Source organism: Ornithorhynchus anatinus, chromosome 8, assembly GCF_004115215.2.
Source record: "Ornithorhynchus anatinus isolate Pmale09 chromosome 8, mOrnAna1.pri.v4, whole genome shotgun sequence".
NCBI classification, from domain to species: Eukaryota; Metazoa; Chordata; class Mammalia; order Monotremata; family Ornithorhynchidae; genus Ornithorhynchus; species Ornithorhynchus anatinus.
In genome coordinates, this window is record NC_041735.1 from 40,740,042 (window position 1) to 40,767,006 (window position 26,965).

General features: G+C 40.4%; 1 protein-coding gene across 4 annotated transcripts in view; it reads right to left on the reverse strand.

Moving 5' to 3' along the window:
* The window catches only part of ANKRD28 (ankyrin repeat domain 28), a 128,486-nt gene that overhangs the window by 34,489 nt on the left and 67,032 nt on the right, over positions 1-26,965 (reverse strand). For all 4 annotated transcript variants that reach the window (XM_029070362.1, XM_029070363.1, XM_007666181.4 and 1 more), the window contains 5 exons: positions 20,162-20,232; positions 13,504-13,704; positions 12,821-12,908; positions 4,917-5,059; positions 2,635-2,847 (listed from right to left, as the gene is read on the reverse strand). In XM_029070362.1, coding sequence (XP_028926195.1) covers positions 2,635-2,847; positions 4,917-5,059; positions 12,821-12,908; positions 13,504-13,704; positions 20,162-20,232 — 716 coding nt within the window. The remainder of the gene's footprint in view (positions 1-2,634; positions 2,848-4,916; positions 5,060-12,820; positions 12,909-13,503; positions 13,705-20,161; positions 20,233-26,965) is intronic.

The window sequence follows — 26,965 nt, forward strand, 5'->3', positions numbered from 1 at the left end:
TTCCATTTAGGAACCTTACAATTCAAGGGGGAAAAAATGAGTACACAGTGAACATTTTATTTTTCTGGTTACTATAGTTCTTTTGGAGAATCTATGTGTATAAATTAACAAAATCAGTAATGATAAAAAAAGATGTGAGCGTCGGCAGTAAATATTCCTTTTCCCTTGCTACGATACAAAATTTAACATTATTTAAGAACATTCTATTATAACTTGAGTCCATCATTTAGACTGTGAGCCCGTTATTGGGCAGGGATTGTCTCTGTTGCCGAATTGTACATTCCAAGCGCTTAGTTCAGTGCTCTGCACATAGTAAGAGCTCAATAAATACTACTGAATGAATGAATGTTTTGAATGTCTTATAGATATTACAAAACGGCTTCAAACTTCTTAAAGGCTTGTAAAAGTATCTTAAAAGTTTTAAAACAGAGAGTTAAGTCTCGTGATTGTTCCCTTCTTCCTGTAGGTGTTCCCGTGAGATGGAAGTAACTAATTAAAATACTTTGCAACCAATCAGTCCCTCAGAAGCCTGGAAAAATTCCATGACAATCACTGACTTTTCCCCTCCAAATGGATTTAATATATGCACACTTCAGGGGAAGTTAATTATCGTGCTTTTTTTTAATTCAGTTAAAAATAGGTTGTACATTTTTAAAATTTCATGTTTGATTTTAGCCTTCTTATGATTCATAAACAAAACATTGGCAGGGCAAACGTTTCTTAGTAATGTTAATTCTGTCCTTTGCAAATGACAAGTATTCATTTAGTCCTCTATATCATTACAACTCCTGGGGTGTATAATACAGTGTTACAGAAACTTGACTTAATATAGGGTATTTGACGCCAGTACCACCCCAATTTATAATATCCAAATTTTGGTTTTGAGATAACTGTTCCAAACTGGATTGAGAATAATGACGTATTATGCAAGAGAAGGGAAAACTGACCATGGGCATTTGCCAAGTAACCTCTACATTCTTTACTGAGCAGGAAGAAAGAAAAGCCCCAAGAAAACATTTACGACATCTAAAAATGACCAGAACATTCAGATATCACATTCCAAAATATCTCTTCATTCTACTGATGTCAGTGGAGATTCTGACAATTCAACACACAAGTGGTTTGGATTAATTTGTTGACCGTGACACAGGACGGATTCCGATGTCGCCTGGGGTCCATTTTTTCAAAGAACGTATAAGGAAAAACAAGACGAATCAAGATATTTAAAAGATTTGATTTGTATTTTTTAAACACAATTCATTTTTAAAATGAACTGTGGGTGAGGAAATGCAGAGTAGCAACCTGGTTTCAAAGGACTAAAATCCTGAAAATCAATTTTCCAATATTAATGTGTGAGTGTGTGTATGTGTATACACACTTATATCGCATATTAGGTGTATACATTTTGCCTAAATAACTTTATAGTAGAATGTTTCAGAGATGAAAAACTGAGGTACAGAAAAGTTAAGTGACTTATCCAAGGTCATACAACAGACAGAACTCAGGTCCTCTGACTTTTCCAGCCTATGCTCTTTTCCCTAGGCCACCCTGCTTCCCTAATGTTTGAATACTACTGATTGATTGACTGACAGGGAAAATTACTTCACATTAATCTCGTGCTTTTCTTTTCTTTTTTTTTTTTTAAAATAGACACACTATCCTACTAATTGTGGTTCACTATGAAGAGGTCTTTTTAGGGTTCCTTTGCCAACTGGGAACTGTGACATTAATTGTTTAACCATTTGCTTCATTTCCATGCTCAAAAAAGGAAAAACTCCTGCATGCAGATGTTTGGGAATCATAAATATAATTTATAGTATTAAAATAAGATAAACTAATGAAAACCATCATAACAAACCATCCATTTCTTAATGAACAATTGTCTTCCCTGCCCCCCTTTTACTCTTAGATCGAGAACAATTTCTAATTTTCCCTCCATTACAGTCTTTCCTAGGACACAGTAGAAAGCTTTGTCCACATTAAGCACTCAGTAAATACTAAAATTAACCAACCCTTAAAACTGACGCTTACTTTTCTTTACATTTTGAAATTAAGCCATATTTAGTCCTGCTTTTTACAAACAGTAATAAAACCTGGCCATTACCTCCTTGGTTACATATTTTTGCCCACCTTCTCCATATTATAATCCAGTTGCTAACGGTACAGATTTAATGCACGTTCACAAAAGGATGACATATAGAGAGAAAGGTGGTTCACATTTTAAAGGTGGAAGGGACGAGCAAACACACAGGAAGTCTTTCCTGATTTTTTTCACTGCAGACTTATTAATTCTGAAAGCATTTACTCTTTTGTGATCTACAACAATCCAAAATGACTGGCTGACTGACAGTGGCTCAATCACTGAAAATACTTCTGAATAACTAGTCATAATTCTTCTTGTCTTTGCTATGAAAACAAAAAAAAATAAAAAGAGTGTTCTCTCCCCTACTAATACCAGGAATACCCACTTCAGAAACAGAAAAATGCCAATATACCTACCCTCAGAATACATTAATAGGCTAGTGAAATGAATGACACACATGGTGACCTCCAAGAGTGACCACACTCATTTTATTTTCCTTGCAATTCAATGATTTTTCCATCTCTTAAATCACCGAGGCATCTTATTCTTACCTTCATATTCACATCAGCTCCATTACCAACTAGAAGTTCTAAACACAATGCTCCATGTGTTGATGCAGCAGCAAAGTGTAAGGGAGTAAACCCTTTTTCATTCATCTGATTTACATTAGCACCACAGTCTATGAGTTCACTCACTACAACATCTTGTCCATTGTAGCAAGCTACGTGAAGAGCTGTATTCCCATAGGCATTTGGTTCATTAATCTAGCAGAAGATTAAAAAAAAAAAGAAAGATATGTTGAAACTTACCACTGCACTATGTTGAATGCTTTATAATTGCATTCTGCTCAGGGAAAGACAGTTTTAATCAGTTGGTCAGCCAAAACCTCCCGCAAATTGCCATATTTAACCACATAAATGTTTCATTTTTGGCATGATGTTCACTGAGCACTTATTGTGTGCAGACCACTTTATTAAGTGGTTGGGAGAGTGCAACACATTCAGTTGATAAACATTATCTCTGTCCACAAGGAACTGACAGTGTAGAGCTCTCCAAAACAGGGGAGGGGATATTTTCTCCAGTGAATTAAGTATAACAACAAAGGGAACGGGAGAGAAAAGGAGAAGAAAAGGAGAAAAGGAAGGGAAGGTAAAAGGGCATTTGAGGCTCCAACTCCTATTTCTACTATGCCCTTCCTAATGCAACACACAAAAGGCACTCAGTGAATTATGGTAACTGCCCACTCCTCCCAAATCCTCTTTCTCCCCCTGAGCAAACCTGTTTCAAAGCAAGTCCTCATCCACCGTTATATCCGTGGCTGTGTTAAACGGGATATGTGGAGGAAGCAATTATATAAATTACCAGTATGCTACATTTTTCTTTATATTTTGGGCACTAATGTGCATGTTTGTTTTTAAAAAACAGCATTCATTCAATAGCATTTACTGAGTACCTACTCTATTCAGAGCACTCTACTAGATCCTTGGGAGAGTACAATAAAAGTGAAAGACACTGTCCTGCTCCCAAGGTGTATACAATCCGAGGAATTTACAATCAATCCATCAATGGTATTTATTGAGCACTTACTGTATGCAGAGCACTGTACTAAGTGTTTGGGAGAAAGAACACCACAACAGAATTAGCTGACACATTCGCTGACCATAACGAGCCTACAATTCATTCATTCTACTATAGACAGATAGATAATGTGATACATTATACATATACTATAGATAAATATACATGTATACATCCTGACCTTAACGAGCCTATGAAGAGAGAGAAATACATGTATAGCAATGGATTGATTTATGACCGTTATTGAAGTCATAAGATTAGAGAGTGCAAAATAATGAATATTATCATTATGAGTAATAATGATAATAATTAATAAATATGGTATTTGTTAAGCATTTACTATGTGTCAAGCATTCTAATAAGTGCTGGGTTGAGTACAAGCAAATTGCATTGGACACAGTTCTTGTCCCACATGGGGCTCACAGTATGATTCCCCATTTTACAGATGAGGTAACTGAGGCTGAGAGAAGTGAAGCCTGAAGCATGGTTTGGGATTGGTTAAGAAATCCACTAACTGCCAGTTGTTGCTCATAAAGTACTGAGGACTGCACTGGTCTCCTCTGAGCAGACCTACGTCTGTCTAGATTATGGCATTTGCTGTGAACACTCCAGGGCGACAGTGTGAAGGGGGCACGGGACGAGGGACTGGGAATATCCTGTCAAACAAGTGTTGTTCTGACAAGGCAAGGTAAGCAAGCTTGCTTGGATAAGAGGTTAGTGATGCATGCATCTTGCTTGCAAAGTGTTATCCCTGCACTTATCTGTGTGCTGTGTGACCTTGACAAGTCACTCCCCAACGTCTCTGTGCCTCAGTTACCTCATCATGGGAAGCAGCATAGGCTAGTGGGTAAAGCATGGGCCTGGGAGTCAGAAGGACCTGGGTTCTAATCCCGGACTCAGCCACTTGTCTGCTTTCTGGGCAAATCACTTAACTTCTCTGCCCCTCAATTCTGTCGTCTTTAAATTGGGAGTGAGTCTGTGAGCTCCATGTGGGACAGGGACTGTGTCCAACCTAATTAACTTGTATCTTCCCCAGCGCTTAGATCTTCTCCAGCACTTACAACAGTGCTTGACACAGAGTAAGCACTTAACAAATGCTATCACTATTATCTGTAAAATGGGGATGAAGACTGTGAGCCCCACACATGGGACAAGGACTGTGTCTACCCTGACTAGTTGGTATCTACTCCAGGGCTTAATACAGTGCCTACCACATGGTAAGCGTTTAACATGTACCATAAAAATATGAACTTACGTCAACTCCAAGATCTAGAAGATACTTGACTACACTGATCATCCCACTGGAAGCTGCAGCATGGAGAGGTGTGTAAGACTTCTTATCCTTGCAGGTTACTTCTGCTCCATTGGCCACAAGTAATTTCACAACTTCAATATGACCTGCAAAAATTGTATTTACAAAGGCAAACGTTAGATTTTGGGAAAATACTGTAAGACCTTAACATTACTATCAAGGCTGCATCCATATCTCATGGACCCTGGCACACGATCTTTAGCACTGTTCGTTCTTATATTTTGTTTTTTACAGTAAACGTACGTGTCAAAAGTTAAAGAAAGGTAAACACTTGATTAATGAAAGCAAATTTGGGATAACTCTGCTGATAAAACGTAACTGATAGCAAACTGAATTGCCTGACAGATAATCGTAGCATTGGGTAGGACTCACTTCCCTTATTACCAGTAGCTTAGTTTTAGATACAGAGCTTTATTAAAACCATATTTTATACTGTCACTACCTTATGGGTTGAATTATTTTGACTAACCCTTCACAAATGATTCTCTTCCATCCTCAGTAGAAAGATTAAGGATGAATTGTAGTATATGGAAATGTTCTGGCTGCTCACTGCCCACACTGTCTACTACACTGCATCATGATTGTCTTTTTTTTTTGACATAATCACAATATCATCCCTGGCACCCCTAGCACATTGGTTCTCTCTGGTTATACCCAATTCAGCAAATGGCTGATGTACCACTCATTTAAAAGCACAGTTATACCTTTATCAGTCAATTCTAACAATAACAAATCCCCCAATATTTTTAATTTTATAGACCACTCTTCAACATATTAGGACAAAGAAATATATTTCAAGATTTAAAGATATATAAAGAGAAGTAAAATAGCATATTTAGAAAGACAAGTATAGAGAGATGTGAAGCGTAAAAGATTGATTTTTCTTTTTCCTTACTTATAACAAAACTAACAGATAAAGCGGGACAATTAGTCACTCTGCACAGAACAAAAAGGGACGGGTAGAGTAGAAGAAGTCCTAGGAAGAAAAATCCAAAAATGAAAGTACACCTAGCTCTGCTATAACTTGTATTTATACATATAATATGCTCTGCACACAGTTAAGTGCTCAATAAATACAATTGAATGAATGAATGTATTTTCCTTACTCAATTTGGATATAGTACTTTGGACAAATTTGGGGAAATACTTCTCATGACAAATCTGCGCTGGTAAAACAATTCACAAGTTGGTGAAAGTGGATTCAGGGTAGGAAGAAAAAGCAGTACAGAGCACGATACGCCTATATTTCCCAGCTTCTGCTTCACTGCATCTTTCAATATTTCAAGTGTGTTTGTAATTTTCCAACTTTACAATATTTAATTCAGTAAAACAGCAATGAGTGGCAAAGGTGTAAAGCATTTTGCTAAAGGTCATCATCACCTTCACTGGGCTTTACTGTGCACTTTGTGTGCAGAGCACTGTATTAAGCACTTGAGACAGTACAATATAAGAGAGTTGGCAGATTTGTTCCCTGCCCACAGTGGAATAATCTAATCATTTTTACAGAAAATTCATAATGGTATCTGCACACTGTCTGCTAACCTATTAATTCCAACTGAATCAATGGTCATTTTATTAGGACTTTCTTTAAGATGAGGCTCAGCAAGAACCTAATCCCTATGACTCAGAAGTCTATATGTAGTTATCCAAATTGATTTTATCTGTACTCCTACTATAATAATTCTTAACTTTGTAGTGCATGCATCCTGTAGAGAGTAGATACCTTTCAAACTTGCCAGTACTGAATTATTACCCAGTTGCCTCTGAAGTATTTAAGTTTTAATTCTTTCCTAACCTGAAGGTTTCAAAGCTCTAGTACTAGCTACTAGTCTCTCAATGCCTCTAACCACAAAGATAATAACTGTGGACATGAAAACATTTAGCTACTGTCATTTCGGTTTTCCCTACCCAATGAGGAATTTTGTTTCATCCTCTCCCTGCCCTTGATACTTAGAAAATAACTTTTTATTTCCAGTTCTGTGAGTTGCATTTCATTCCTGGCTGTATTAGTGTAACCTTCATTACTTATTCACTACTTGGTAATCTGGCCTATTTATCAGTCAAATTTACTGAGTGCTTAGTGTGTGCAGAGCATTGCACTAAGCACTTGGGAGAGTATGATATAGCAGAATTGGTAGACACACTCCCTGCTCACAAGAAGCTTGCTTTAGTGTGGCAATTCCTAGTGATTCTTCAGTTTTCATCATTTACCCGCCACACTTTTAGATTGAACGCTGGCTGAGGGGACGGAGGATGGACCGAGAGCCATATCCCTGGTACTCTTCCCTAGCATTTTGCACAAAATAAGTGCTAACGTATGTCATAATTGATAATGATGATCAGTCCACTCCCAGCGTCTCGCTCGGCTCAATCAGTCAATGGTATTTGTTGAGTGTTCACTGTCTGCAGAGCACAGTACTGAGTGCTTGGGAGAGTTGGTAGACACATTCCCTGTCCAGTGCACTGTACATTGTTAAAGTACAGTTGCTGGTCAGGTCTACAGTTTGGTCTAAATCTAAATGACATTTTTATTATTATTCATTCATATTAAATCATTGAAATAATTTAAAAAAATTTTTTTCTGGGTCAGCTTCTGATACCCTGACCTGTCAATATCTGGGTCTATATTATTTAACTAAATTGGCACAAGGGATGAGACTTAGCAGGCTGATAAATACCAACATTTGTTTTCCCAGCAGGGTAGGCATCCACCGGGAAACACTCGAGCTCTTCTCATTACAACCCTTGATGACCCTAGATACACCCTTCTCGGAAGGGAGCCATTCCGGGCATCGGGTTTCGTTTGATTCAACAAATACTATTTTAGGGTTTCAGCGGAAATCAACCTGGGAAACTGACCCTTTTGAAAGTCATCTTAAGAGTCTAGGAATATCAGCAAAAGATGCAAAATGTACTTGACTCTTAAAACTTGAATTAGCTCTTTGGTGAAATGAGCAAAAAGTTAAAGACCGTTCTAAGACGGATAGCTTAGCCAGCTGAATCCTTACTTATGCGTGGGCAAAAGTTTACACTGTCACCACCAACTCTCTTCTGTCTGACACTGGCAGTGGCATCCTACACTTTCCAAATGACTGGAGTTACCAATTCCCACCTGCCTGAACGGCTCTGCAAGGAACAATTTCTGGTGGGCTGAAAAGGGAAGCCTCACTACTAACAAACAGTATTAAGTACTTAGGGATGCCTATACCATCTAAAGCAATTAAATAGTTATTTTAATGGTTTTCAGGCAGAATGAACTGGACATATACTCATGAAGGTGCTTCAAAGAAACCCACTCTTCCCTCTGCCTGGAACTCCTCTAACTTTCAAATCCATCAGCCCACAACTTTCTCCTTTTAAAGCTCACCCGAGATGTGTGTGGGGGGCTTCATTCTCTCTCCTCTAAACTGTAAGCTTGTTGTGGACAATGTACATTTAATAATAATAATAATGGTGTTTGTTAAGTACTTACAGCGTGCCAAGCTCTGTTCTAAGCACTGGGGTAGATACAAGGTAATCAGGTTGTCCCACGTGGGGCTCACCGTCTTAATCCTCATTTTACAGATGCGGTGACCGAGGCACAAAGAAGTGAAGTGGCTTGCCCAAGGTCACAGAGCATTTCTACATTTCCACCAATTCAGTCATATTATACTTTTTGAAGTGCTCTGCACACAGTAAGCACTCAACAAATGATTGACTGACTGATCTCACTCTCACTATTTGCAAATAACATGTGCCCATTTGCCTCCTCCACTAGACTGTACAGTCCCTGAGGGGAGAGATTGTAGCTTCTGACGTCTATTGTACATTCTAAAATGCACGGCACAATATTTTGCACACAAGAAGGATTCAATAAAAAGTACTGATTGATTTTGATGTGGACTGTCATTAAATAAGTTCAAGAGTAAAATGCCTGCTTTTTGTAGAGTTGAGGGTTTGTGGTTTTAGAGGGGATAGTTAGGGGGAGTGATGCGGAAAAAAAAGTCAGATTAAATCAAGAAATGCTTCACAGAAGAAATGGGAACTTTAAGAAATACTTGAAAGATACTGGAAAAAAAAGAAAGGAAGAAATCAAGGGAAAATGTTTTTTAAAGAATTGGTGGCACCATTCGAAAAAGCACAGATTTGGCGAGAAATCAGGTGTGAAGCAGAAGCAGTAGACAAGGCAAATTAAGTGGAAAGAGAGGTTCTAGATATACTATGATGATGCGGTGGAGTCTATAGGGTCAAGAACTTTAAGTTGGTATGATTGAAAAGTGAAGAGAACCTCTACAAAGTTTTGGAGAGATGGTGTCATTAATATAATAATGGTATTATTGATATTACTGATATTGATATTATTGACATTGATATTTACGATACTGTTCGTTAAGTGCTGACTATTCGCCAAGCACTGGGTTAGATACAGTATAAATAGATGGGACACAGTCACCAACAGGGGACTCACAGTCAGAGTAGGATGGTAACAAGCATTTAATTTCTGTTGTACAGATTAGAAGAGAGGCAGAGAGAAGTGACTTGACCAAGGTCACTCAGCAGACAAGTGGAACAGCTGGCATTTAGACGCCAGGTCCTCTGACTCCCAGGCCCGTGCTCTTTTCACTAGGCCAAACTGCTTTCCTTATAACGGGAGGGAACACTGCCACTGACAGATCAGTACACTGCTGACGGGACAGTAAATGACAAGGCTAGAATATGGAATTGAACTGTACCTGGATTAAGGACTGGGGGAATGTTGTCATGCAGATAAAGAGTACCCACCACCAATCACATGCATCAAGCTAATCCAGGCCTGTGTAACGGATGCTCACGGCTAATTCCAAATCTCCCTTCCCAAACTCTGCCAATATTAAACTGGATCACTGTTTCCAAAATGGGAGAAAGAATTGTAGACCTCTTTCATCACCAGGTCTGGAATAGCCAGGCACGTATAGCTCAGGGTACATCAATGTCTCCTTTACCCTGTTCTTCCCGCCCCCCAGACCTAAAAACAACTCCTAAAGGAGAGACGTAAGTTTGTTCCTCAAGCCATAAACCCCCAGCTATTCCAGGCACGAAAGAATGGAAGTAACTCAGAGATCCCTTCACACTCCAGGAGAAAGGTTGAGCAAGCTTACCGAATTAACTTATTTGGTGGTTTATTTCAGTCTGCATTTCTAGCCTTAGGGCTGTATTTAATAAGCTTTTCCCATATTGCTTTTCCGATGAGAGAAACCGCAGGGCTTGGTAGATAAAGCATCGGCCTGGGAGTCAGAAGACCTGAGTTCTAATCCTGGTTGGTTCAGCCACTAGTGTGCACCATGATCTGTGTCACTTGAACTTCTCTGCGCTTCAGTTACCTCATCTGTAAAACGGGGATTCAGATTGTGAGCCCCCTGTGGGAAAAGGACTGTGTCCAACCTGATTAGCTTCTATTTACCCCAGTGCTTAGTACAGTGCCTGGCACACAGTAAACACAGAGAGAGAGAGAGAGAGAGAGAGAGAGAGAGAGAGAGTCTAAATTTAGAGCTAGCTGTAAGAAGAACTTGCTGGTTTCAAATTGCTTGGACTAAACTCACTGTAGGCAGAGAATCTGTCTATTATTATACTGTACTCTCCCAAGCACTTAGTAAAGTGCTCTGCACACCGTAAGTGCTCAATAAATACAGTGGAATGAACAACTGAATGAATATTGGCAAAAATCTTATAACCAGAAATCAGACTTCAATATATTATGTTGTTGTATACATTGAGAAGCAGCATGGCGTCGTGGATACATCAAGGGCCTTGAGTCAGGAGGTCATGGATTCTAATCCACCACCTGTCTGCTGTGTGACCTGGGGCAATCACTTCACTTTTCTATGTCTCAGTTACCTCATCTGTAAAATGGGGATGAAGACTGTGAGCCCCATGTGGGACAGGGACTGTGACCAGGTCGACTTGTATCTGCCCCAGTGCTTCGTTCAGTGCCTGGCACAGAGTAAGCACTTAACAAATACCATGATTATTATTATTCGGTTTCTCAGCCTGTCCTCTTTGTTTGTCAATTCAAAGTCATCATACACTCGGTGGCAAATTCAATGTGCCTTCTCCTCCTCCTCCCATTCACTAGTTTCCAAAGATGCCCAAATTTCTTCCTACCAGACTCTGTTCACTACTTTACCTATTCCCCATGCCTGAAGCCTTGGGGTACTATCTTTGTGGCCACTCCCTATTCTGCTTTTCAGATACATCCCATTCTCTCTCCACCACCAAATTCTCTGACCAGATACTCCCCGTATCACATCTAAGTGGGCATATCCACTGTCTTGCTGGTTTCCTCCCTCTATTCCAAACCATGTTGCAGAGCCCTTAAAATCACCCCCAGATCCACTTTAATAGTTTCACTCTACTATTCAGAGATCTCTAAAGGTTCCCATCATTTAACTATGACCTTCCAAGTTTCAATCACTCCGGTCCACCATTTCTGCACTTCTCTTCTGTTACACCTCCTCCAAAGAGCTTTTTTTTCAATCAATCAATCGAATTTATTGAGTGCTGACTATGTGCAGAGCACTACATTAGAGAAGCAGCGTGGCTCACTGGCAAGAGCCCGAGCTTGGGAGTCAGAGATCATGGGTTCGAATCCCGGATCTGCCACTTGTCAGCTGTGTGGTTGTGGGTAAGTCACTTCAATTCTCTGTGCCTCAGTGACCTCATCTGTAAAATGGGGATGAAGACTGTGAGCCTCACATGGGACAACCTGATTACCCTGTATCTACCCCAATGCTTAGAACAGTGCTCTGCACATAGTAAGCGCTTAACAAATACCATTATTATTATTATTATTATTATTATTTACATTAAGCACTTGGGAGAGTACCACACAGCAGAATTAGCAGATACACTCACTGCCCTTAGCGAGCTTACAGTACAGAGGGGGAGATCGACATTGATTCTCTGGTTTTCGCTAAGAATTTTCTAATGCCCAGTAAAGTAAGGAAATCTTCCCTTTTGTTCCATGCATTTTTGTGAATTCATTTGCATGTATATCTCATTGCGGGCAGGGGACTTGTCTACAAACTCTCCCATGTGGTTAGTACAGTGCTCTATACATAAGTACTCAGGTACCATAGATTGTTAGCTGTTAGTAAACAATATTCATTATTCAAAGAACTCTGTAAACATGTTGCTGGAGTCTGGGAGTGGGGCATTACACAAGAAAGTAAAAAGGAACTTCTACAAAGCTGACCTGGCATCTTCTACTTCAGTGGTAGTATTTAGAAATGAAACTAAGTAATTTTGCTTAGGATGGAGGAGTCAGGAGAGAAGATCCTCCTTTCCCTATTTTCTTTAATGACTGACTGCTACTGTCATTCAAATCTTTAATGTGAGACAACTGAAGCAAGACATTTCTTTGTTCTGACCTACAAGAAGAAAATACTTTCAATTCTTTCATGAAACACTCTCTAATTTGTAGTTATTCAATAGTATTTATTGAGCGCTTACTATGTGCAGGGCACTGTACTAAGCACTTGGAATGTACAATTCAGCAACAGATAGAGACAATCCCTGCCCATCGACGGGCTTACAGTCTAATCAGGGGAGATAGACGGACAGAAACAAGACAACTTCATCACAATAAATAGAATCAAGGGAATGTCCATCTCATTCACAAACTAAATAGGGTAATAAAAATATATACAAATGAGCACAGTGCTGAGGGGAGTGGGTGTAAAAGACACCCAATTAATATCACTGAAAAAAATCTGTAAACCAGTACTCAAAGACTTCAGAGAAAGTAAAACTATTCAAGGGAATTTACAACTATGGCTTTTCAACAACTACAATCACATCGATGGTAATAAGCAACTCTTCCAAATACCTACCCATATATGATGCCCAATGTATAGCACGTCTGTCTTTCTTGTCAAATGCATTAATATTGGCACCTCTAGATAAGAGCAATTTGACCATCTGGAGTAAAGAAAATAAAAAATATCATCTATGTTGGAATAAATCACGTATTTTAATCATCCACCAGATTTACAAACCAAGGGTGAAAATGCTGGGACTCTAAGGCTAGAAGCCAACATTTCACTCTTCCCCTTCTACTATTTTACTCAATTAATACTCACTGTACCAAATTTATTTGGGTAGGAAATCTAGAATGAAAGATTCAACTGATGGCCCCATCTGTAATATCACTACTTTATCATACTGATTTAAAAAAACTATCAATTACCCCAACATGAATTCTATCGTACAGCAAGCATTCTGAAATATCCCCACATATTGACGGCACAGCTGTTACACTCACCAGAAAGACTACCACAAGACATAGCTTTTCAAAAGGTTAGACCCAGTAAAAAAGGAATCAACAATGCTGTTCTGAAGATAAAAGGCAAGTGTACCGTATCTGTACCCATGCAAAGTATTTGGGGTTTAAAGCTTCCTACGCGAAACGGGCACAAAAAAGAAACCTTTACCATTCTCTCGTTACCGGAAAGTGCAACGTTTCAGAGAAGGGGAGGTTTGCTGTAGGTGGATGATTATACGAAGGAAAGCATACCTCAACATGTCCACTGAAGGATGCGTGATGCAGTGCAGTTCTTCCAGCGCGATCGGATACATTTACATTACTTAGGAGGGGTACCAAAGCTTCAGCACACTTCACTGCTTTGTTTGCAGCGGCTATATGTAGAGGATTCTGCCAATTCTTATCCCGGGCATTAACATCTGCTGAATGTTTCAATAATACCTGAACAGCTTCCTAAACATGGATAAAATCAACGATCAGCAATGAATGACAAGGCAACAAATACCCACTGCAGACACATAACGTTCTGTAGTCATCTTATACGTATCTACAAGCAACCCTAGCTGCATACCACATTTAGAAATTAAAACCCAAGACTTTGCAGCACTTAAGTTCCTTCTCAGAAAAATGGAAAGGTTCCCAACAAAAATATACACAGGTGTAAAAATGCTACAGAATAACAGTAACGTCATCATAAAATATTTAATATTTTATTTAGTATATAATTCCATTTATCTGGTCATTCAAATTTCTATAACTTTCCATGAGATTCTTGTAATACTAAGTACCTGGACTTCCATAATTTTCCATTACATTCTTGTAATGCTAAGTGCCTGGATATAGCAGTTGTAGTAATAATAATAATATCGTACTTATTATGTGGCTTTCTGTGTGCAGAGCACCATACTAAACGCGGAGAAAGTACAGAGAAGTAGAAGTTAGGAGAGGGGACTGACTACAGAACGTGAGGAGTAACTGATGCAGTAAAACACTGAAACAGCATAAAAGACAAGTGTACATACACGAAATTAAAATGAAAACCAGTAGGCTGCCGTGGCTATAGGAGAAGAATTTCAGGCTCTCTGAGGCTCAGAGTTCAAGACACGCCCATAGCCATGGCAAACACTACAGCAGCACCAGTCTTCTTGCGGTTGTGTGGAGACCTCATGCTGCAGGGGCTTTTCTCTGTCCTGCCAGGGTTGTGAAAGGCGGGACAGGATGGAGTCTCCAGCTACCCAGCGCAGGGGGCGGAGGGCCACGCTGAGGGAGCTCAGCTAAGTTTAAATCCCCACAGCCTAAATGCAGAGAGCATGTTGGGCACAGGGACTCTGGGGGAGGTACAGGGGAGACCTGCCGGTTACTGGTTGCTCTGCTTGGCCGCCGCTGAGCAGGCACAAGGGCGTTCGGCAGCAGCTTAAATCTCAGAGGCCGAGCTCGGGCACAGCCCGTCAGGAACAAAGGCTTGGGTGGCTGGGAAGGGAAGCGGCGGTTACCAGTTACTTGGCTTGGCTGCAGCGTGGCTCAGTGGAAAGAGCGCGGGCTGGGGAGTCGGAGGTCGTGGGTTCTAATCCCGGCTCCGCCACTTGCCAGCTGTGTGACTTTGGGCAAGTCACTTCACTGGGCCTCAGTTACCTCATCTGGAAAATGGGGATTAAAATTGTGAGCCCCCACATGGGACAACCTGATCACCTTGTATCCCCCAGCACTTAGAACAGGGTTGTACACATAGTAAGCGCTTAAATACCTCAATTTATTTATTGAGTGCCTGCTACGTGCTGGGTTTAGGAACACAGAAGGAAAAGGTCGAGTCTATCCCCTTAAGGAGTTCACAATCTAATGACATATCCCTAAACCATACTCTTCTATAAGGCCACAATTACTTTTCTAAAATACAAATGAAATAATATTTAAGTTTCCTAAAGCTCATTGTGGGCAAGGAATGTGTACTGTTGTATGATACTCTCCCAAGCGTTGGGGAAGCAGCCTGGCTTAGTGGAAAGAGCCCGGCTCTGGGAGTCAGCGGACATGGGTTCTAATCGCGGCTCTGCCACTTGTCCACTGTGTGACCTTGGGCAAGTCACTTCACTTCTCTGTGCCTCAGTTACCTCATCTGCAAAATGGGGTTTAAAAGCGTGAGCCCCACGAGGGACAACCTGATTACCTTGTATCTACCCCAGAGCTTAGAACAGTGCTTGGCACACAGTAAGCGCTTAACAAATACCATAATTATTATTACAGTACTCTGTACACTGTGAGGGATCAATATATATGACTCAATTAATTGCTTTCATAATTTACAGAATGTGAAGGAATAATTGTTAATGAAAGACAACAGAGTTGCAGGGAGTTCTGAACCAAAAACCTTTTGACACAAAAGTCTACCCCTCAGCACAAATTCATTCATTTGTATTTATTAAGCATTTACTGCGTGCAGAGCACTGTACTAAGCATTTGGAAGAGTATAACAACAGACACAATCCTGCCCACAACAAGTTCACAGTCCAGAGGGGGAGACAGACATTAATATAAACAAATAGAAAAACAAATGACGAAATGCCTTTACTCTGGCAAAAAGAATTTTGTTCCTGTGCTGTTACTGGAAGTAAACACACAAAGAGCTCAATGACAGGTCAAAGTCAGGAAAACACACGCTTAGGTTAAAAAAGATAGGTGGACAGGAGAATTTGCGTGGTGTATTTATTTTTAAAGAGCCCTTGTCTTTTCAGGCTCTGGTTTACTGACCATTATTACTGAGCGATTTTCCATTATTGTAAAATATTTCTAAAGGACTAAAATGGGGACTGTGGTCTACTAGTTAAAAAGAACTGGCCTCCAAGATTTCTGGAATAACAAATTATTTTCATATCAATGAAAAGAGAAACAGAATAAAATGTGAAAGTTCAAACTGTATTTCAAGCTCTTATTTAAAAACTAAATATTGCTCCAGTGGTTTAAAGCAAACAAAGCAACACAAATGGAACTTTCATCTAGAGAAATGTAACATTTTATTTATTGACCATAGGTAGAATTTTCTCTCCTTTTAACTACCCAAAAAATGTTAACACATTTTTTGCTAATTAAAAAAAAACCACCCACAAATCAAGGGATTTTTTTGGAAATTACATGGGAAGAGAAGGGAGAGGAAATGGACCTCCAAGTTTGGGGAGCTTTTTTTTATTTTTACTATTATTTTTTTAACCCAAAAGATAGAGTTTGGCACAGCACTACCAGTCTTGTACTAAAACCAAGCTGGAACTGCTGGGGCAGGGAGGTAATACGCTACCTGAGGGTACAGTAAATACAAAGTGTTCCCAGGTCAGTATAATAAATATTGCAGGTCTCTTGCAGCCCATTTTCCTAGGATTTTACCATTCTTTTACTGGTAGCTATACTTCAAAAAAAAAAAAGGCACAAATCCTGTCTACCAAATCTATTGTATTGTACTCTCCCATGGACTTAGTACGGTGCTCTTCCACACAGTCAGAGCTCAATAAATACCATCGATGGACTGATGGCACTGTTTAGAGTCAAGTATTACCCTTTGCGGGTCACACACTTCACTTCCAACAATCTGAACTGATCATTCAGAGCTCCCCTAATACTCATTCCCATTATAAATCCCCATTAATGAAAGGTTGAAGCAGGATGAAATGTTCTCCGAAGAATGACAGAAATGCTCCTCAGTTTTCTACCTACATTTTTTTCTATATTTAGAGATGAATACTTTGTCTAGATTCTAATTTAAAACATTTGGATCTTTGAATATACTTTTCAAAACTGGTTTCTAATATTAGATCAATTTTTTGAGTATGAGGCAAATTTAACATTTATCTAACTAGAGAATTTTACGGTGCAGAAAGATCAACGATGTTTTATGGTATAAATTATGGGAGAGTCATTGACCAAAAATAAGTGTCAATGTTATAAGGCAGAAAATAAAACTAAGCTTCCTCTTCACCAACTGCCTTGACCCGCTGCAGCCTAGTTTTCATCCCTTTCATCTCACTGACACCATCCTCTTTTGGGCCAAGTTTAATGGGGGCTACTCTGCCTCATCTTACTTGATCTCCCGGCTGTCTCCGACACCGTTGGCTACTCCTACGGGATCCTAGTTTCGCCAACGGAGCACTCATATCTCTGATTGCTTCTTTCTGTCAATAAACAAATCATATTTATTAAGCACTTGCTACGTGTAGAGCACTGTACTCCAGCGCTTAGAGCAGTGTTTGACACATAGGAAGGGCTTAACAAATACTATTATTACTCTTACGAAGCTCTTGGAAGAGTACAGTACAGGAGTTGGAAGATTCTCTCCGCCTACAAGGAGCTTGCACTCCAGAAGGAGGAGCTGACAGTCTAGAGTCTTACATCTGAGCAGCAGTGTGGCCTGGTGGAAAGAGCACGGGCATGGGAGGCAGAGGACCTGGGTTCTAATCCCAGCTCTGCAAGTTGCCTGCTTTGTGACCTTGGCCAAGTGACTTAATTTTCTGGTGCCTCAGTTTCCACATCTGTACAGGGATGATTCACTCCTGGTTTTCCCTACTGTACAGATTGCGAGCCCATTTAGGACTGAGACTGTATCCAACCTGATTATCTTGTATTTACCCCAGTGCTTAGTACTGTGCTTGACACAGAGTAAGCGCATAACAAAAACCAAAAGTATTAGTATCATTATTTATCAGAGCCCTCCTGAAATCCCTTCTTTCAGGACACATTCGCCAAATACTTTCCTATTCTTCGGGTCATATCACAATAGCCACCCTTAGCACAAGGTACAAACTGATTTAGAAGCCATTATTTATTCCTCTATTTATCATTTTATACTCTAGCCATCCCAGTTGTATCTCTGTTCTTCCTATTTACAAATCATTTGTATCTTCTAATCTTCCCCAGTTGACTCTAAGCTTCTGAGGAGAGGCACCATGTCTTATATTTCTATTATGCTCCTCCAAGCACTTAGGGCATCATAGGTGCTCAACAGAAATTACCGATGGGTCTACACATTAAATTACCAGCGTCAAATTTCTCCCTGAACATTATTTATTTTATTTAAAAAATAACTCTCCCAGGTGCTTAACAATGCTCTGCACACAACAGGTTGCACTAAATACTATCAACTGATTGTGAAATGCTCAAGGATCAAGGAGAAGGAGTGTAGTGTAATGGAAAGAGCAACAGGCCTGGGAGTCAGAAGACCTGGGTTCTAATCCCGACTCAGCCAATTCCCTGCTGTGCGACCTTGGGCAAGTCACTTAACATCTCTGTGCCTCAGTTTCCTCATCTGTAAAATAAGGATTAAATCCTACTCCCTCTTATTTAGACAGTGTGGGACAGGGACCGCATCCGACCTAACATCTACCCCAGAGCTTGGAACAATGCTTGACATATAGAAAGCACTTATAAATATAATAATAATAATAGCAATAGCAATAATAATAAAAGAGAATGAGAATAAGAACAGCCCACTGCCTAGAGGCACTGCATCGCTGAGGATCTTGGTGAATTTCATAGGACAGTAAAAGCAATTTCCAGGGCCCTGGTCTGTTGATGGTGTCAAATTCTTTTGTAAGGGCAATAAACATAGTATCGAGGTCTTGCTGCACCTCTCTCAATTTTCCTGCATCTGTCACACACTGCAAAGATCATATTTGGCTATAATTTTGCCTGCAATGAGAGCAGAGAGATTTCTACTGTAGTTTCCGCAGTCAGTTTTTCCCTCTTATTCCAAAAATGGTGATTGTGATGGCATTCTGAAGCCTGTGTCACGCCTCAGTGTTCTATAAATCAAGGAAAGCCTTAGGCAGATAGATGCCTAAGGACCAGGCCCTCTTAATGCTCACCAATTCTGCAGCAACGCATCAAATCTGAACACATCACTCCAACATATGCGAGTGCTTACCGTGTGCAGGGCACTGTGCTAGGCGCTTAGGAGAGTTAGACAGACATATTCCCTGTCCAGAATGAGCTTACAGCCTACAGGAGGTGTCAGACAATATAAATAAATTACAATTAAATAAATAAGTGCTGTAGGGCTGGGGGGTGGGGCGGTGATAAAGGGCACACGTTAGGGCGATGCAGAAGGGAGTGGGAGAAAAGGAAATGGAGGCTTAGTGAGGGAAGTCCTCTTGGAGGAGATGTGCCTTCAATAAGGTTTTGGAGGCGGGGAAAGTAACTAACTGTCTGTCGGATATGAAGAGGGAGGGCGTCCAGGACGTGGACAAGAGGTCAGGGGCAAGATAGACGAGATCGAGGTGGAGTGCACAGGTCGGCATTAGGGAAGCAAAGTAAGTGGGCTGGGTTGTAGTAGGAGAGTAGCAAGGTGAGGTAGGAGGGGGCAAGAAGCCAATGGTAAGGAGTGTCTATCTGATGCAGAGGTGAATGGGCAACTATTGGAGGTTCTTGAGGAGTGGGAAACAGGGACCGAATCTGTTTGTGGAAAAATGATCCGGGCAGCAGAGTGAAGTATGGACTGAAGTGGGGAGAGAGAGAAAGCAAGGAGGTCAGCGAGAATGCTGTTAAGGGTAATAAAGGCAGGAGAGGGGATATGCTTGGATTAACATTGTAGCCGTTTGGGGAGAGAGGAAAGGGTGGATTTTAGTGATGTAGTGAAGGTTCAGTACAGTGCTCTGCACACAGTACACACTCAATGAATACCACTGATCGACTTGCACAGCACCAAGTGGACACTCCAAAAAATGCTATTACTATTACCCCCACTTGGTCCTTCAAATGGCACAATGGAGGGCAGTGCGTAAATGGGGAGACTGAAAAGGGGAAGGATCCTAAATAATTGCTGATGAATCAGTGACCCACAATTTTAACAAAAGTAAAATTCTACTTATTTTAATATCCTACCTATGACAACCACTTTCATCTCTGTATTTTCTCAGTCAAAAGAAATTTCTCATACCTCACTACACGATGCAACAGCTCTGTGTAAAGGAGTCAACCATTTGCTGTCTTTGGCATTAACTCTAGCTCCTGTAAAAAAAAAAAATTGAAGTGAATTAAAACATTTTTAAAATAAAATATACCACCAATAGCTTCCCCAACTTAGACATGCGCTGATTTAATTTAGCACACATTTCAATAATTCTAAAATCTAAAATGTTGTAGGGCACATAATGTAATTATACTCTTGTTGCTAATAGGTAAATTTAAATCATTCATTAGTGTATGACTTAACAAAAACCTACTCTTTTAGACATATCAATCAAAAATATATAAATGCTGAACAGTAAAAGTAAAATTTAAAATGTATCAGATCACCTGCAATGTTTATTTAAAAAGGAAAGACTATGAACATTTTTGAAAGATTCTGAATGAAGCAGAGAGGAATAAAATGAGAGCTGCAGTAGGTAATAAAGCAAAGGTCAAAAATCACAGATTCAATTACCTAAATTGCTTTTAATCATTAGTAATTGGACACCATAATAAAACAGAAAATGTAGTAAAGCCACTTTAAATATCCTTGAATCACTACAGTTGTACATCTTTAAGAGGGTGAAATTTTCAGATTACTAGCTTTTATTCCAAATTCTGCATTCAGAGTACATAATTATTAAAAAGTACTCTCTTCAGGAGCCCTCTGAAGTAAATGGAAAATGTTACCTAGATTTTAAAATCCAATAAACACCTAAAAAATGCCCCGAAAATGACAAGGCTTTGAAAGATGAATAATTAAACATTTAAGAGATCAACAGTCCTTCCAGAAGATGAAACTGTACCCAACGCAGTACTGATTATTATTACTACTATTTTGGTATTTAAGTGCTCGGCACACAGTTAAGTGCTCAATAAGTGCCATTGGCTGACTGACTGAACTAAGCACTAGGGTAGATATATTTATTCATTCAATCGCTTTTATTGAGTGCTTATTGGGTGCACAGCACTCTACTAAGCGCTTGGAAAGGACAGCGGGCTCACAGTCTAGAAGGGGGAAACAGACAACAAAACAGGGACTGTCTCTATCTGTTGCCGAATTGTATATTCCAAGCACTTAGTACAGTGCTCTGCACATAGTAAGTGCTCAATAAATACTATTGAATGAATGAATGAAAACAAAACAAGTAGACAGGCATCAACAGATACAAGATAATCGGGTCAGACACAGTCCCTGTCCCACGCGGGGCTCACACGCAATCTTAGTTATCAGTACTAGTAAACTCTGAAAAAAGGAAGGGGGACAAGGGAAAAGGAAGGAAGAAGACAAGGATGCCAAACTGCTTCCATTCTGAGCATGGGGGCACGCTGGGGAATGGGACAGGGGAGATGTACAAGGAAGGGAGGAAAAGATAGAGGATGAGAAGGAAAACGGGATGTGGAAGTGAAAGGCGTAGAAAGAGGTGCTCCTTCTTCACTGGCGACTAGGATCAGATACAAAGGGCTCCCTCCAGCCCCGCCCATTTGCTGATTCCCCTCCCACCCCCAAGCTCGTCAGCCCGATGAGACCAGAGTCCGCGGTCACTCCTCTGCAGATCTAACTAAACCCTGCTCACCATCAGCCGCTAGCCCAGTTCCCCCTGCAGAGACTCCGGTCCCTGCTTGTACCCTGAAGACTCCACGCTCCATTTACATTAGAGACCCAATCCCCACTGGTGCTGCAGAGAACCCAGCCTGTGCCCAGTTCTCATTGGTACCGTGAAGATCCCAGCCCGGTTTCACACCATGATGACCCCGGTTTGGTGGCGTCATTGAGAACTGTGGCTCCAGCTGGCAAGGGGTAAGAGGTGAAGCCGCCATCATTGCTCCTCAACTCTATCTGAAAAACTGTGCCAAATCAAAGTGGCACCCCTCCAGGACCATGCCTCTGTCAGTTATATTGATGTCTGTTCATCTGTATTGATGTCTGTCTCTCCCACTCTAGAATGTGAGCTCATTTGGAGCAAGGATGGTCTCTCTCTCTATTGTTGTATTGCACTTTCCAAGTGCTTAGTACAGTGCTCTGCACACAGTAAGTGCTCAAAAAATATTATTGGATGAATGAGTGGGCATCTATGGAAGAGGTGATTGTGTAAACTCCTGGCCAAGTTTCATCCTGTATTAGCTAATGCATTTAACTGTGAACAAAAACCACACTCATTTAGCAATACACATAGCCCAGGCCTGGGCCTCATCACTTGTCTAAAGAAATTCTTACTGGTAGATGTTCTGACCTAGCTGGAAGACACTAAGGAAGTGGAATTATGACCATATTTTAATCCCTTAGAAAAGTCCTTGCCTTCTCTTATTTGGTTCCAGTTTTTTCGAACACAATGCTAATACTCTGTTCAGAATTTTCATGTTGCTTAAAAGCCAGAGTGTAGAAGGCATGAGGAATGAGGTGGGGCTACTAACGACACGCAGATCACATTTCTACATTTCACAGCTGGCCTGGACTATCAGATAACAGGTGTGGTAAAGCAAGACATCTGCTGGGCTGGAGGTCCTGACTCCCACAATCTCGAGGGCCCTGGGAGCACAGCTAGAACAACACAATGTGCTTTCAGTTGGGTTCCTAGCAATGACATGTGACAGGTGGAGCGCAATGCCGGAGCCTGACATCCTCTCAAAAGATTCCTGGTTTTGACAGAGCATCCCTCAGCAGCAGGCAGCACGTGTGCCACCCTGTAAATCTGAAGCAACCCTAAAAACTCGAACAACCTTATTTCTGAGGTGAAAATGATGGCAGCTAACAGCAGCTCCGTGACTGGAAAAATGAGGTCAGAGGATCTCAAGGATCTGGGACTCTTTTGCAACATTACTCTATTTCCAGAAACATACTAAAATGCCTAGTTTTTTACTGGATATTCATAACTGTAGTTAACTTTTCTTTATATTCGAGATTAGCCACCTTTGGGCAGGGATAGCACCTACCACCAAATATGTGGCATTGTACTCTCAAGTGCCTTTTTTTAAATAGTATCTGTTAAGTGCTTATTATGTGCCCAACCCTGTACTAAGTGTTGGGGCAGATACAAGCTAATCAGGTTGGACACAGTCAGTGTCCCACATGGGGCTCACAGTCTTAATCCCCATTTTACAGATGAAGTAACTGTGGCATAGAGAAATTAACTGGCTTGCCCACATCCAAAGTCACATTGCAGACAAGTGGCGGAACCAGAAATAGAGCCCAGGCCCTTCTGACTCCTAGGGCTGTGCTCCAGTCACTAAACAATAATAGTAACAATAATAAGAATAATAATGGCATTTAAGTGCTTACTTTGTGCAAAGCACTGTTCTAAGCACTGGGGAGGATACAAGGTCATCAGGTTGACCCACATGGTGCTCACAGTCTTAATGCTTATTTTACAGTTTAGGTAACTGAGGAACAGAGAAGTTAAGTGACTTGCCCAAAGTCACAAAGCTGAAAAGCGGCAGAGCTGGGATTTGAACCCATGACCTCTGACTCCCCAGCCCATGCTCTTTCCACTGAGCCATGCCAAACCATACTGTTTCCACAAGTGCTTAGTACACAGTACAATAAGCATTCAAATGCCATTGATTGACAATAGAGCAGTCATTTTATTTTCAATTTCTTTTGCCCTTGCATAATAAACTTGACATATCGTTGCGTCAAGAACACGTTATCCTGCTGAAACACGTTTTCTCTAAGTATCTTGACTAAAATGCTGGGAATCAGGGAGTGCCTATCTGATAGTGAGAACCTGTTTGGATACAGTTGTGTCACAGTCTCAGAAGAAAACAGCTTGTTCACATGTGTGTGGAGTTGGAACAGGTGAGCACCACGACACCAATTTTCTTTAATGCTGGGTTTACAAGTACGTAAACCCTGAGTTAGAGGAGGGTTGAATGAAGTGACCCTTTTTCATATTCACTCTTTTACAGGATAAAATACACCATGAGATGTCTAAACACCACACCTATAAAATGGCACATTCAATTAGGGGGGGAAAAATGATCCAGAGGGTGCCAGATGATCCACCAATGCAGAACAGCCTATCTGTATTACATCACCATGTCCCTCAGCCAAAAGGTTCACAGTGTTGAACACCCATCGAGGGGCAGGGATCGAGCCTTGTTCACTCTTTATTTCAGTCTTCTCCATTGTTAGTAGAACAGCACTAGACAAATACCACCGAATAGCCTTTTCCTAACTCCCTAACAACGTTGCCAAAATGCAAAAGGGCAGAACTGAGTGAGGTCATTTTCTAATGAATGTCCGCAGCCCCCCTACATGAGTCTTAGAGTGCTCCGCTTTTTCTGAAGCTCTTTTTTCTTACACAAAAAAGGCTTGATCTCAAACTATCACATTTTAAGGGAATTGTACTATTGCGGGTGGAAATTTTGGAAATCAAATGAGATGGAAATTAAAGTATCCTTGCCCACATATCTACAGGGTCTCAAGTCAGGCCTCAAGTAGAAGACCTCCAATTGATCAAACTCCTCACGTGGAATGAGAATACGTTTCCCAGATCCACAGTGACAACGGCATTCACAGAGTTGGAACATCTCCACCTGGACTCAATGCCGTACCCGAGAGTGGAGCTTTTAGGCTATGGCATTCTCCACCTTCCATGCTGCTCCTTGGGAAATGGGGGATGGATTCCCATCCCTATTCATTATCTTCAACCTTCCATTTAAGGCAATTTTGTAAATCAATAGAATAGCCATTAAATATTTATTGACAGGTTAACTTTAGTCTCTCCCTTATTTTCTGCTTAGGGAAGCTTCTTCAACAGATAAAGTCTCAGTGGTATACTTTATTGGATGCATTAATTTAAAACATGTTAATTACAAAATGACATTTCATACTTAACCCACAATCAGGTGCTCAAAGGGCTTGGTGGTTTTTCTCAGTAAATTATGGGCTGGGAGAGGAGCCAAATCAATGCAATTCTCTCTCTCCCTCTTTTCAGATTAATACGAATCCTTCAAAAATAGTTATGAGCAGAGTCTGGCAAACTTCTATCATGCAGGAATATGACCTTTAGACATTCTCACAGATAAGGCTGTGAAAAGTTTCACTGTCCTTCAGTTTCGAAGCATAAAATTTCAACTTAAAGCTGTTCTTGGTGGTGTAGATCCATATGCATTTCTTGAATGTTTTATATCTCCTTCTCGTCTCCTTTCTCCATCTTTCGTTACTGTGTTCTAACTGGAGACTTAGGTTTACAGTTAACCATCTACCCTAAATGCATTAACAATTAGAGAAGATACAGGAAGTTAATGAGCTGTGAAGCACAACCATACATTTATCATTCATTTTGAAACTGTAAGGATGACTACAAAGTTTATGGCCTCCGGTGTTCAGTTCTTTTGGTCGGGTCTTGAAAAGACTCAATCCATCTCAATTTGTTGTAAGCAATCTCACGTCTTAAATACATTTCTCCCCCCTGGTTAGGAAGCTAGTTCAAGCCATTTTTCTTTTTTATGTATAAAATCAAGAAAGAAGCCGCCAGTGGTCACTGACCCCTGGCAAGACTTCAGTGTGGCTTAACTTGGAGAGGATATTGTTTTAAATATTGGTAGGTGAGCATATAAGTTGCACTATATTTTTCACACCTTACTCCATGTAGTGTACATATTTATTTGCATTTTATGTACACCTAAGTGGCCAAACAAATACTTAGGTTGTGGTAAAAACTGATTAAAATTAAAATCACTTTTACAGTTACATGACCCATAGTCACAAATCAGTGATCTAAATTAATAATAGGAGTCCGAGTTTTAACAGGGTTACAATAATGAACATATAAACTATACAGCTATGTCCTCTGGGTTCAGAGGTGAAGCTGTTTCATAAGATTTTATCAGCCTGTGTAGGTGATGTAGTTCTCAAGGGCTACACACTCTAGAAGCTACAGTTTGTCACTAAAATGGAAGCATTAAGAGATTATTTCCATTCCAAAAATTTGAAAAGTAGGACACCTGGGTCACTGTGATATGCACATGTGATCACGACTCTGAATAAAAGGTAAAAACATTAGAAGAATTCAATCACATAATGCTAACCTATGAAGTGGGTAAATTTATATACGACTATTCATCTGTGACACCTATCCTGAGACAGTACATACTAGTGCAAAGAGCCTGGGGCTGGAAATCAAGAAAACTACATTCTAGTGTCCTAGCTCTGCCACCTGGGTGCTGCATGACCTTGGCCAAGTCATAGCCTCCCTGGGTCTCTTTTTTTTGTCATCTGCAAAATGAGGACATAAATCCTTGTCTCCTCCCTATTCATAGCTATGTTAGAAGCTATGCGTGAAGCAGCGTGGCTTAGTGGAAAGAGCCTGGGCTTTGGAGTCAGAGGTCATGGGTTCGAATCCCAACTCTGCCACTGGTCAGCTGTGTGACTGTGGGCAAGTCACTTCACTTCTTGGTGCCTCAGTTACCTCATCTGTAAAATGGGGATTAACTGTGAGCCTCATGTGGGACAACCTGATTACCCTGTATCTACCCCAGTGCTCAGAACACTGCTCTGCACATAGTAAGTGCTTAACAAATACCAACATTAGTATTATTATTATTAGAAGAAGGATAAAATGAAGTAATTGACATGAAAGCACATTACAGAAAATAAAAGACACTATACAAATACATGGCATTATTAATTTAACTGGCTTTTAGGCAGAGAATGGCTATTAGAATGAATTCTATTTTATAGACATGAAACAGAAATATGAATGTCTACTTAATGATTTTCTCTAAAGCTTCCCTTTCTATATTGGTTAGATTTTTCTTTCCATTGGTTGTATTTCTTTCACCCTGAGTA